Genomic DNA, 13,730 nt, shown 5'->3' on the forward strand with positions numbered 1-13,730 from the left:
GCCTCCTGTGCCAAGCTGGGCTAACTCTGAAGCCAGATAAGACCACTCAGAATTTGTTTTGCTTTTAACTGGGAGTCTGAGGGTTTGTTGTTTTGGTTTGGTTTTTTTTTTGCAAACCAAATTAGGTTTTAGGTTTTCCAAGGCAAATTTAAATATGAAGTACACTGTGGAATTTATTTTTCTCTATTAAATACACATAGTTTCTCACAGTGACTAGAGAATAAATCTGATTTTGGCACTAAAAGATATATACTTAATATATACTGGATGTAATACCATTCATTGCTGAAATCTCTCACTGCTCAGAGCAGTTCTTGAGATTTGTTTCCCCAGTAAAGATTTCTGTCACTGAACATTTCTTTAGCTTCCTATTTATTGTAGCTTTAATTCACTGTCCCTACTCCCACTCTGTTGGCCCTGAGCTGGTGAAGCAGATTCTTGCCATGTTTGCACTTTTACACCAACTGGGCACCAGGTTTTCACTTTCACTTTGTACTTGCCTGATAAGGAACTTGGTGCAGCAGTAGACTGAACAACCCAAAATGTTAGAAAACAATATAAACCCGAGCAACAACCCCAAGCAAAACTTCAGCAGTTTACTTTCAAGGTTAATTTCAAGTTTACATGCAAGTAAACTTGTTAGAACCTAGCCATCTGTACACTATTAGGTGCATATTTGACAAAAAAAAAAAAAAAAAAGTAAGTAAAAAAGCTGTCAAGTGACTCTTGAATGTTCAAATGGCTCAAAGGCTCTTTATGTGGTAATGTTGGCACAGCTCCTAAGTGACCAGATGGAATCTTATTAACACTCAAAAGGACAAGAGATGAGATTTTGGGTTTTTTAACTTACTATATTTGAAACTCTTGTAAGGAATGTGTCAGAAAGCTTGATGGTTTTTTCCTACTACACAAAATTACACATACACTTTCCTGTAATGTAAAGATGTTGAGTGCTTCAGAGGTTGTCATTTCTGTAAGGTGCTGAGGAAGAGATGTGTGGTAATTTAAATACCACAACAATTTTTAAGTGAATTTTAAAAAGGTGTTTTCATACATGTTGTCAATGGCCACACTAAAAGCAAAATTTAGACTCAGGCTTTTTAATAAATGGACTTTTAAAATGCATTTTTCTAAGAGAGAACAAAAATATCTTAAGTATTAAAATAACCTTGATTTCTGCAATCAATAACCACTGGCAGTATTGATGCCAGATTTCCATTTGAGGACTCCAGTAAACATACGAAGCCATGTAAATTAATGCAAATCCTCCTTTTCTTGCATCATCATGGGTTTATTGTCAGTAAGAAATACCTGAAAACTGAAAAACTCCATTTTCTCTGGTAAACCACAGGATGACCTTCAAGCCAGTTTGAGGCAAAGAAACAAAATCTGTAACACTCTGTGGGTTCCTTGTTTGCCCTCTGCCTTTTAAGTGCTTACTTTCCATAGTCAAGGTTTTCAGGCCCCTTCTGACAGTTGGAAGCTTGCTGTGTTACAGATTAGTGTTTCATAAAATCTGATTTACCTGAGGCTTCTTGAAGGACACAGATGTGACACAGAATTACAGTTAGCAGTACTGATTTTGAGCCTGTGGCTATCAGGAAAAATTCTCACTGGTCAAAGATGAGCCTGAGGGCTTTGTACAGAATCAGATCCTGTATTTCTTCAGTAACTCAAACTGCTTAAGTATAGTTATGACATATTGTAATATGGATTTACATGGTGTCATTTCTATATACTTGTATAGTATAGGCCAGAGACCAGATCCAGAGCTTCTTGGACTCAATGACAATTTTTCTTGGCTTCTTAGTACTGTTGTCAGTCTGGGAATTTTGTATCTTCAGCTTTGTATTACCTGCTTTTTATTTATTTATACATTTATTTTATTTTTAAAGCCCCAGTTTTTACCCTTCATGTAGAAGATGATAGACCCAGTGCCATTACAAGAGGAAAAATTAATTTTAGCTTATTGAAAAAGCTAATGGTACATTAACCTTATCCTAGAGATTATTAATTTATACTTCAAATCTAAATCAGTGTTCTGCATTATAGCATTATGCCATGCTAACTTCTGGCACTGCATACATGTTATTTTGTTGCTTAACAAGTCATATTTTGTACAGAACTTAGAGAAAGTATAGAGAATTGAGAGCCCCATCAAGTTATGCAAGGAAAAAAAATTGATGTTTGTTCTAATAATATAATATATATTAAATTCTAACATAGTAAAGAAAATAATAAAAAGAAAATTAAAAAATATTTTAGGGAAGTGTTTTACTTGTGTAATGTGTACATTAGCATTTGCCATCTGCCTTCAGTTAATTTGAGTCATGTGAGGTTCAATATTTTAACAGTACATAGTCACAAAAGGTTATATGCAGTAGCATAAATGAAGATCATCTTAAAGAAAAGATTAAGCTGAGAGAACTGTTTTAAATGTGCATTTCTAGACAGTACTATTTCTGTAGATTGATTCTCTTGTTTTCTCTCACCTGTTCTCTGTTCTTGCTATCTTGACTTGACAAAGTGTCTTACTTGGTAGATTAAAAATGCTTCAGGCAGAAAGCATCTGGAGGGGCAGAAGAGGAAGAAAAATGAAAGATAATAATAAAACAGCAAACACCAATGAAAAAAAGTCAATAAAGTGGTTGCTAGTCATTTGTGTATGTGTGCATGTGCACACCTAGGTTTCCTTCTCTATACTGCTCTGTACGGCTGTCTAGTTATGTGTAATATATAACTGCAGGGAATGATAACACTGATTGTTATTAAGGTTATCCCTTCATTTACAAGATCCTGCTTCAGTCCTTTACTGACTCTTCAGGAAGAGCTACATTCTATGCCAAGTGCTGTCCATGTCCATTTTCTTGGTGGGTTTTTCTTTTAGCATTAGCAGGAAACAAGTTTAGATTATTGTTTGAAGTACCAGTAGTCTTGTAAGAGAATACTTTGGTCCTTTTGTTTTACCCCACAGGTTTGGTTTTTTTCATTCTGTGTGTAAATTGGGTAACACTGAAGAATAATTTGGTGAGGAAGATCTTATGTTGCCTCAATGACCCTACCTCTTATGTTGCAGGACTTGGAAGCCATGTCATAAATTAAAGTGGGGTGGGCATGTGTAGAGAATTGGTCTGACAGGTAATAGCTGAATGTTCCCATGAAGAACTGGAGTCTCTTCTCCCCCATGGCTTCTCTTCCCTGTGTTCCCTGTGTTCTCTTCCCTGTGTTTTTAAACCAAATATATGCCTGGTAATCCCTTATACTACCTCATGCGTTCTTGATACCTACCCACAATGAGCTGCAGTCTGCTTGATAGAAGTGCTGAGGATTACTCATATCTGCATCTGAAAAGAATCAAAAGGAATCCAGAATGTTCATCAACTCTGGAGCCTGAAAAATATGAGCTATCTTATGTTGTAAACCCCATATTACCACACGAATACTTTAGACCCTAAATTTTCCATGTTTCAGTTCTCCCACTCAATCACATAGTATAATTCCATTTTACCTTATAAATACCCTGTAAAAATAAGCTCAACAGTATCTTTGAAACACTATGCTGTAATGTAATGCTACAAACTTAAAAATTGCCAGGAAGAAAAGAAATAGTCCTTTAGAACAGTATTTTTTAATAGTATCTGGTAAATTAGTCTAGAACCACATGCCAAGAGCTAAGAGAAGACATTAAGTATCTATTTGACAGAATATTTGTCCTGAGAGAGATACTATGTTGTATGCCAAATACTTTATAGAGAATTCTGGAACTTTCTGTGTTTTTAATAGGTGACTGTGCAACCTACTACTGCTCAGCAATTTTTTGTTTGCAGTAGTGTATGTATATACTGGTGTGTTTGTGTGTGTATACACACCTGAAGTAAATTATGAAGAGTTTACAACATGGGATACATGCAACTTTTGCACAGATATGTATTCTTCTTATTTGGGGGATTACATTAGTAATAGTACCTGTTTAAATCTAACTAATTTAGGAAACTGACAAGTATGTATAGAAATGTGGGGAAGAAAGCAATGAATCTTGAGAATGCTGAAAGATGAGCAAAAAAAAAAATGAGTTTGGCTAAAAAAATCACTACTTTGTAAAGGATAATCCTTTGGGTTGCTTTTCTCTTTTCTCTTTTAATATCTAGCTTGTATTTTTGAGTTATTATTTTTCTAAACATGAGCACTAAAAAATGTATATTGAGAAATGAAACCTGATATTCTCAGGTAGTTGAGATTCACTGAGAAGAAACAAACCTTTGGAGAAATACCAGCTAATGCATGACAATATTGTGGCAGTAGATGACCTGGGAATTGTGTAATTCTGGGGAGCTGGTGTGGGAGGTGAGCAAACTGAACAATTTGTTCACATAGTTTGAGGTAAAAAGTCAGACTCTGCTAGACAAGAGGCTGTTGTCTTTTGTGCTCCAGCTACATACAGTGGCCATCTGGTTGATTCTTCCATAAAGCCAGTTCATTCCAACCTGCAGTGGCCTAAATCCTAAAAGAAACCTACTTCTTGGTGGCCACTCTTCTGTCCTTCAGCAGGGACTGGCAGTGCAGCCTGTCAGTGCCTGGCACAGATGACATTCCCACACATCAGAGCTATGGGAGGCAGGAGGAAGGATGAGTGTAATGCCCATCATGGCCAGCATGCTTTCAAATCCTTGGCTGTGCCTTTCCCTTTTGCTTTTTTTTCTCTAAACATTGGTTTAGAGAGCATTGGTTGAGAGGCAGCAGTGCCACTGACCTTGGTGCTTCTACACAGCATGGCTGCTAGCACAGGTTAACACAGTCTATCAGTGTGAGAGCATTTTATCTAGTAAGTGATGTTGTGTTTTCATTTCTCAGTTACACAGAATAAGAAAATCCATATACACCATGATACACAGAGATGTCTCCTGCATGAGCTACAATCTCAAAATATAAAAAATAGACCCTTAACAGGACTCACTATATGAAGGCTTAGGTTGTGATATGCATTTTATAATTTTTATTTTGGTTTTACACACATCTATGCTTGCAATGTTATTTCTATTGATGGTATAATTTCTTCACCAGGGAGATGAGTTGTACTTTTTTCCTGTAAATACAGTAGGAAGGTTAGGAAGATTGCTGCTTCTTTGGTACATTACCTCTACAGATTTCCTTGGAAGAGGTTTAGAGATCCCTTTTAACCTAAGGGGCAAGTAAGAGCTACACAGACTCCTAAGATGCTGAAGTGAGGCTTTTGACTATCTCACAGCTTTTCTTTCTGTCTTATTGCTGGTAGTAGCTGAAACATCAAAGGACATTTCTATTTTGTAATGTCCTGGCCTTAACCTTTTTCCCCTCCATAGGGAAATGACTGCAGTGAAGTTTGGTTTTCCTCTGTATTCAAATTTCTGATGCTACTTTGTGGAAATGCAAGAAGCTTGGATAGTAGTCTGGAGAAAGAAATCACCTAAAGATTGTCTTTAAAAAACTTTCTGAACAGTAAGGGAAAGTAACTGTAATATGCATGAATTAATGAAATTAATATATTTTTAAAAATGAGTCACATAAACATTGAGAATTAAACCAAAGGACAGAGGAAAATTGTGTTTTACTTAGAGACAATAAGACATTTTTCTTTCATTCACATGCAATTTTTGTCTGAAATTTGACTATTACTGGTACAGCATAACACTTAAGATAAAAATCTTACCTCCTTATTATCATTTTCAAAACTGAGTATTGAATAAAGGCACTGAAGTGGATTCAGTTTTCATTGCAGACAATGTTGGGTGCTTCATGCTCACTGAGGACCGGGTGAGAATTTAAAAGCTTTTAGTCTATCAGAAGTTCCAGTTAGTATTTGCTGTTATGCTCTGTCTGTCTTCTGGATTTTTGTAATGTGGCTCAGTGAAGTTCAGGGACCTGAAGAAAATAAGTAACATGAAAATAAAATATATTACTTTTAAATTAAATGTAATTCTTCACAAATGGGAAGCCATCTTGTATATGATTTTGTCTACTTCTAGTTATAAGAGTATTAGAAAAGATCTTTCCATGAACTGAATACCATATGTCTTCTTGGTTGAAATAATTTTTTTTGTCATTGGATGGTTTTTAAATTAAATGCATCCAGTACAGATTCTCTTTATCAAACAATACATTTTTATTTACAAAAAAATCATCCTTCTTTTAGGACCTGTTTTAAGCAAGACCCTATACGGCTTGTATGTCATTAGAGTGGTTTCATTGATTTCACTGAATTTTGATCATTTTCTTAAGGTAATTCCAGATCTTCAGTGTTAAATTACAAAATAGAAAGATCCTTAAATCTCTACCACATTTTCCTAGGGAAGGGACAAAAATTTTCTAAGATTCCACAAAATCTTTGTAAATCTCAAAGCCTTTGTAAATCAGGGTTTAAGTGATAGGGAAAGGATCCTTAGCATGATGAAACCAATTACAGCAGCTACAGATCAGTGTATTTTGTAATAGTTTAAAAATGTTTGTAGTAATATCTACTTTTTATCTGTGACCACAGTAACAGTAATACACAAAGTTATTTTCAAGGATCTCCAATTTCCCCCAAGGTAAAAAAACAAAACAGAAAACAAGAAAAGTTATGTTTGCAAGTCTCTGTCTCCAGTTTTCTCTAGGCTTAATCCGTTTAATTCTACTTATGGACATGTTATTGAGGGAGTTCAGAAGTAGTAAAAAAGCCAACCCCCACCTTTTTTGCTTAAAATTAACCAAAAGTCTGCAGCAAAATGGAATTTTTCAATTGGCAAGAGATTCTAATGAACTGAATGTTAGCTGATGCTGCTTTGCTTAGGTTTCTATCCTGATTTTAAATACAAACTGCCTAAGTTATTAGCATGTGTAGACTGACCTGATAATTACCAAAAATAATTAGGTAGCTTACTGCTGAGGTGGCAATAAGTCATTGTATGTCAGTTTTTTCAGGTAATAAAAATGAAATGCCATGAGAGATGGAAGTGTCAGAAGAACAGATGCTAAAGCAAATGGTAAATGAAGGAGTAACAAGTCTCTAAGAGCAGATGGTATATATCTAAGATTCAGAAAGTGTTTTAAGAATGAAGCAGCTGAAGTGTCGACAGAAGTAGGCACTCTCATTAAAATTAGTTACTATGCTAGAAAAGTAGAGCAAATGTACCTCAGTTAAAAACAGGTTGCAGCAGGAGCCCTGCAGTTAGTGATCTACCTGTATTTCCATAGAGCCAGTAAAAGTAGCTGGGGGGAAAACAAAAGTTAACCCACATCAATGGACATGGTAGGACAGAAACAAACCAGCAGGATTTCTGTTAACAGATAAATAATAATAAAAAAAAAGTTCTTTCCTGATAAAGCTTAAGAAATGTATGGATTTAAGTAGTAATCTGGTTTAGGGCCAGGATCAGCCTCAGGACCTGTTCAGCACCTGAAGTACAGCTGGTAACACAGAAACTACCTTACAGCTGTGGAAAACCCACAGGAGTCTAACTCTTTTCCAGGTTGCTTGATCCAAACAGATGACAGAGTAAAGTCCAAACACATTTGGGGCATCTGTTTGGCCAAGTTCTTCTCTTGGTGGACCAGGACACTGAGGCACAATATGACTCTGCAAATGCCATATGGCCCACCTGGAGCCAATAATCAATGCACCCAATTGTCCTATGTCTGACAGTGAATGAACAGTAAATGATATCTGGAAAAACATGGATTAGGACATGGACAGAAATTGGACAATTGTACCAACTTCCAGTAATGTGACATTTAGGAAAAATGCCTGCACAAGAGACAGAAAATATTTGCATGAGATGGTAGTAGTGCTGTACCACCAAAAGCAATGTGGGCTACTATAGAAGAAAGACTGGATGCCTTCCTAACTATTGTTCTGATGTGGAAGGGAGTAAAGGATATTACAAGTGTTTGAGGTAAAGAATTCATCTCTTTGCACAGTAAAATTAAATAGTAAGTGAGAACTTGTGACTTATTTAGCATATGCAAGGTAGAAGAGTCTGTAAGAGAGACAAAGTCTGTGTGTGCTCTCCCAAACAACAGAATTTCTCCATAGTTTGCAAAATCTAGTGTGAAGATGAATTTCCTACCTATGTGTTTTCTTCTTTCCCAGACTGTGGAATCTATAGATTTTTTGCTACATATTTATATATATATTAGATTTAGTCTGTGTTTCAAAGCTGTGTGTGAGCATACAGGGAGATGAGAGGCCTGTGAGATGGAAAAGAATTAGTGCTGTATTAGCAGAAAACTGAAGAGTGTCACATGAGAGGGAAGTGGGTGAGGAAAGTACAAGAGGAGGTGGAGTGCACAATGTTAAATTGTAATACTGGGGCTGGATTCCATTGAGCAATTTATTTAAGCAATGAGACTTTGCAGTGCATGTTCAGCTTTACTGTTGTTTAAGTGTCATTCAATACATGTGCTTGCTAGACAGTAACATAAGTTGGTATAAGGGAAAGTTATATATATACCAGGAGGTGTCAGTTCAGTACAGCAAGCAAGGAGAGTTGGTAGTCAGGGGCAGGTTTGAGATCTTAAAGAGCACCACAAAGTGCAGCTGCCTCAAAGGCTTTGACAGAGTTGCCTGCTGGCTCTCTGCATTTAGGAGTAATGGGATTCCTGGCTGTAATGTAGCTAAGAACATGGTCATTATGGAATAGACAAACTAACTGCCTCATAAAGCATTTCATGATGGATTTCTGACCTAAATACTAAGCACTTAAAAAATTCATTATCTAACTAAAATGCATATATTAAAAAAAAACAAAAACAAAAAAACAAACAACAGGTTAAAGAGAAACCATAGATTTAGCTGAGAATCTGATCAACTCCAGGAGGAATGAGTGAGATTCCACCCTCTTGCTGGGATGCCTGCTGTGTCTCCACTGGACAACCAGTGCCTCAAAGACAAATAAAGGGAAGTTCTTGCTATACCTTCTTTTCTTTGCACCATCCCATCTGTGGGCAAGTGAAGAGGAGGCAAAGCACAGCATCTGCCAACTCGCCTATTCATGGGGCTTCCTACATTGGTGTGAAGCTCTAAGGCAGCACTGGCTGCCTGTCAGGCTCAGAAGATAGCAGTGATGCACTGCAAAAAACCTAAAACTAGTGGCATAGGGCTTTGGTCAAGGCTTTTTTGAATAGTCACTGGGGAACAAGAGCCAGCTCAACACTCTTTATTTGTTTCAAGTAAAGCTTTTTGCTTACTGACAGTTGGCATGGAAACTGACTCAGCACTCATTTTTTAAAAGGATAGTCCATTCAGAGTGAGGTTAGTCATCAGCCAGCAAACCAAAGAGCAAGCCTGCAGCTGCTAGCACTTGTACCTTGCTTGTGAATAGACACAATACTCAAAATGGCAGCAATCGTATTACCCCACCTCCTATGGTAATAAATGTTCATCTATTGAGAATTATATTGTGGGGTCTGAGTGGTTGGTTTGTGGGTTTGGTGGTTTTTTTCAGCAAGGAAGAGTTATTTAATTACCTGAAATCCACAAGAGAACTTTCTTCTTTCTAGAAGATGCCTTATGCTTTTATGGATTGGTTGAATTCTAGAGTTGAGTTCATATAAACAACAGGGCTTGGAACATTGTGGTGGAAAATGGCAATTTCTGAAAGGCTCTGAGCTTGGCACTAGGGCTCTCTGAACTTGTAGCCAACATGGAAGCCTACACAGCATGCAGAAAACAACATTTTTTTATAAATTTCCCTCTATTGATGAAAATATGTGCTGATTTCCATCATATTTTTCCCCCACACAATAGAAGCAAAGAAATGGCTGCTGGTTTTCTACACCAGCTCGTCTGAGAAAATATTTGTGGGTGAATTGCTGTTCAGTGGCATTTCATAAAGTGCCTGCTGGCATCTTGTTCTCAGATGCAGAATTATAAAGGTACATTTAGATTTGAAAAGTATAATTTCATCTATACTCTTTGACTCCCAGCTTTTTGTATCCTCAGAATACAACCCACACTTGCCTTCTTTGTTGATAAAGGATCTTGTTTACAAGAACTATTTACATTCAAGGCTAAAAACTGCCACCAAACTGATGAGGACACTGATTTCTCTTTTCTTTGTGTTTACCAAGCAGATAATCTAAGTGAAGCCCTGAAAAAGCTGAAGATAACAACCACTGACAGCACAGCAGATAGCTTGGAGGGATGCTTGGATTGTCTGCTTCAAGCTCTGGCACAGAACAGTAAGTTGTATGGACCTGGCAGTGAGTTAAAATGTAAGCAGTAAAATGTGGCAGAAAGATGGACTCAAGTAGTAGGCTGCTGGATTGGGTGTTCTGGGCTTTGGGTTTTTTAAACCATGTATCTGTATCATTTAGGCAGTACTGAAGATAGTGACAGTAAATATCTGGATATTTGCAGCAGGTGAAGTTCAGTCCTTTCTCCAATATAATGAAGTAGCAAAATTCCTTTTCCAATTGATCACTCAAGAAATAAAATCCAGGGATGGGTAAATAAGCCTGATAGGATGGGGAGAGGGATATGGGGGCAGCTTGCTGGTTCTGGTTAAAAGGGCACAGATTCCTATTTGTAATGTAGTTTTCCTCATATTATAATCACATATTTCTTATTTCCAGTAGTTTCAAGTAGCAGAAATATCCAAAGATGGTCCAAATCTGACATGTGGTATGATAAAAAATAACTTAAAAATGGAACAAGATGTCTTTTTTACTAAAAGCAGTAGAATGTGTGTCCCCATTCACAGCAGGCAGAAAGGTATGATAAATGAAGATGACAGCTTATTAGAGTTTTCTGAATTTTAACTTTAGTAGTACTTCAGAGGGGGGCAAAACTAAAATCTGTGTACAGTTTCAGGTCAAAAAAACTTTGTCAGCATTCTGTATTTTAAAAAATAAGGTAGTCCCTCGTAAAAGTCCATACTAATAAGAAGTCTTGTTTCTTTCCTGTGATGGTATTCTGTAATTCACAGCCTTTTGGCTTCATTGGTGTAAAATACTTCATGAAGTTTTTTGCAATAAAATATAAGCACCACCCATATAAAATCAAATACTGTTTATAATAGTCTATGCATTTAATGGTACTGGGTTTTTAATTCTGATTATTTTGCAAGGAGATGTCAGCCAGGAACTAATAAAATATTTGGGTTTTAGATCAACCTGATTTTTTAAGAAGCTGAATCATTTTTATTATGGGATTACTTATAAGGTATATCCAATACTTAATCCAACTTTGAAATGAATTTTCAGTACTTTAAATTCTAATACTTAAATGGCAAGTACCAACGAGAAGATGGTATGAAAAATAACAGAGTCTAACAGAGTTTCTAATTTTGACTAATATAAAGCAAACTTACTGGACTTCCTTGAAAATAGATTGCTATCTTCTGTCTCAGTCTAGGACTTTGCTCTTCCTTCCATAGTCTTTCTTCTTGTCTCATAGCTGCCCAGGCAGATAAGCAGATTATTAGGATTTTGAGCTCTCTCTTCTGGGTAGTTTTAAAAAAATTTAGCTATAATCCCTCCACTGTTTACCATGTTCTTTACTTTTAAGTCTGTAACATAAATTATAACCCTGCTGAGTAGCCACATGATATGCATCTCCACAGATTTTCACTTGACCAAGATTAAGGACAACTAAAAAAAACCATTGGAAATAAAGTGGGTTAGATGGGACAGTTTATTCAGCAGCTTGGTGGTGATTAAGGAGCCTATATATCAAAAGTGACTTAGATACTCTAAGTTTTGCTGAGTCTCTTTGGAAAACAGGCTTTAGTTCTCAAGAGTGTTTGATGATTAAGAAAAAAAAATTCTCATGGGAGGGAGGTGTCTATTTTGGACAAAAATTGTGTGAATAGTGTTACATTTAGAAGACTTCAGAGATGGAGGCAAATTGCATGCAGTAGATGGATTCAGCAAAAAGATCAGAATCAGCTTTTTAGACACTGCAGTCTCTGAATCATTATTGGGCTACCAGCATACTATCACAATCCTGTCTTTGGTCAAACACCCAGTGAATGTCCCTTCTTATAGTTCTCATCCATCCAGATAACATCTTAATATGAATTTTATTTACTGACTTAATTAAGGTTACAGTGTGTATTATTATATATATATGAGATAGAGAACAATAGAATCTTTCAGGTTGGAAAAAACCCTGGGGATCATCAAGTCCAACCACCACAGAGTTCTCCCCTAAACCATATCCCCCAACACCACATCTAAATGACCCCTAAACACATCCAGGGATGGTGATTCAAACACCTCCCTGGGCAGTCTATTCCAGAGTCTGACCACTCTTTCTGTGGACACATTTTTTGCCTAATGTCCACCCTAAACCTACCCTGTTACAGCTTGAGTCCATTCCTTCTTGTTCTATCACTAATTACCTGTGAGAAGAGACCTGCACCAACCTTTCTACAGTGTCCTTTCAGGTAATTATAGGGAGTGATGAAGTCTCCCCTCAGCCTCCTCCTCCTCAAACTGAACACTCCCAGCTTCCTCAATCATTCTTCCTAAGATTTATTCTCCAAGCCCTCCAACAGCTTCATTGCCCTCTTCTGCACTCACTCCAGCACCTTGATATCTCATTTATATTGAGATATATGTATATATCAAAAAATATATATATATTTATATTGTGTATGATATATTTTATATATCATATACATATATATTATTATATATCATATATATATATCATATTGCATGATATATGTATATATATATATGTATATTGTCCCAAAACTGGACACAATACTCCAGGTGTGGCCTCACCAGTGCTGAATACAGGGGGGCAGTCACCTCCCTACTTCTTCTGGCCACACTATTTCCAACACAAGCCAGGATGCCATTGGATTTCTTGGCCACCCAGGCACACTGTTGGCTCATATTCACCAACTTGTCAATGAGAACCCCCAAGGTCCTTATCTGCCTGGCAGATTTCCAGCCACACTTCCCAAGCCTGTAGCATTGCATGGGGCTGTTCTGGACTATGTCACCATTACTTCTGGCTGAGTTTGAGATAACAAATAAAACTGAGGACTTTAGGATCAAAGGGGCAATGATAACAGAAGAATAAGAGATACAAGTGTACTGGAAAAGCTTTAGAATAATAACAACATACCTCATTTTGTATGGACTTCCTTCAGCATTCCCAGTGGAGTCAGCCAGCATAGCCTGCAGTAACGAGGACATGGAGTACCATTAGTCTGGATTCCCAGATAGTACAAACCAAAACATCTCCTTTCACCTCATTCACCTAAGCTGAGATTCTGTCCACCTTATTTCTGAAAGAAAACCCACCAGAATCTACCATCTGCCAAGGAAGGCTGTGGGGCATAATCCATAAGCAATGTTGGAAGGAAAGAAGTCAGCCATGCACTGAATGAAATACTGCCTTCTACTGAATCAGGAGGTGAAATTCATGCTGTATGTGTTCTCTTTTAAATACTGTATATTAAAACAAATTACTGCGTTGTCTGCCTCATGGAATTTGGGCTCTTTCCATACAGGCATGGTTTCACGTATGACTGTCAAGAAAGGATTTTGCTGATCTGGAAGCAGACTGTTTACAGTAATATGAAGCACAGAAAGATCACAACAATCAGAAAAGGCAAAAAACAAGGAATTCTTTTGTCAGAGAATATGATTCTGAGGTTCTGCAGCATTTTTGTGATTCAGCTGAAAAAAAAAACAACAAAAACCTTCAAAATTTAACATGCATTACAAAATGAAAGTTAATTGTGTTTAATATGTGAGAA

The 13,730-nt window shown here is 36.9% G+C and overlaps 1 protein-coding gene across 6 annotated transcripts in view; it reads left to right on the forward strand.

Annotated features, from left to right (window-relative positions):
- The window catches only part of RAP1GDS1 (Rap1 GTPase-GDP dissociation stimulator 1), an 85,159-nt gene that overhangs the window by 16,932 nt on the left and 54,497 nt on the right, over nt 1–13,730 (forward strand). For 4 of the 6 annotated variants that reach the window (XM_030449987.1, XM_030449994.1, XM_030449990.1 and 1 more), the window contains exon 2: nt 10,084–10,194. In XM_030449987.1, the coding sequence (XP_030305847.1) occupies nt 10,084–10,194 (111 nt within the window). The remainder of the gene's footprint in view (nt 1–10,083; nt 10,195–13,730) is intronic. The other 2 variants (XM_030449988.1, XM_030449991.1) reach the window with 1 other exon arrangement.

The sequence above is a fragment of the Calypte anna genome, chromosome 4A (assembly GCF_003957555.1).
Source record: "Calypte anna isolate BGI_N300 chromosome 4A, bCalAnn1_v1.p, whole genome shotgun sequence".
Taxonomy (NCBI): Eukaryota; Metazoa; Chordata; class Aves; order Apodiformes; family Trochilidae; genus Calypte; species Calypte anna.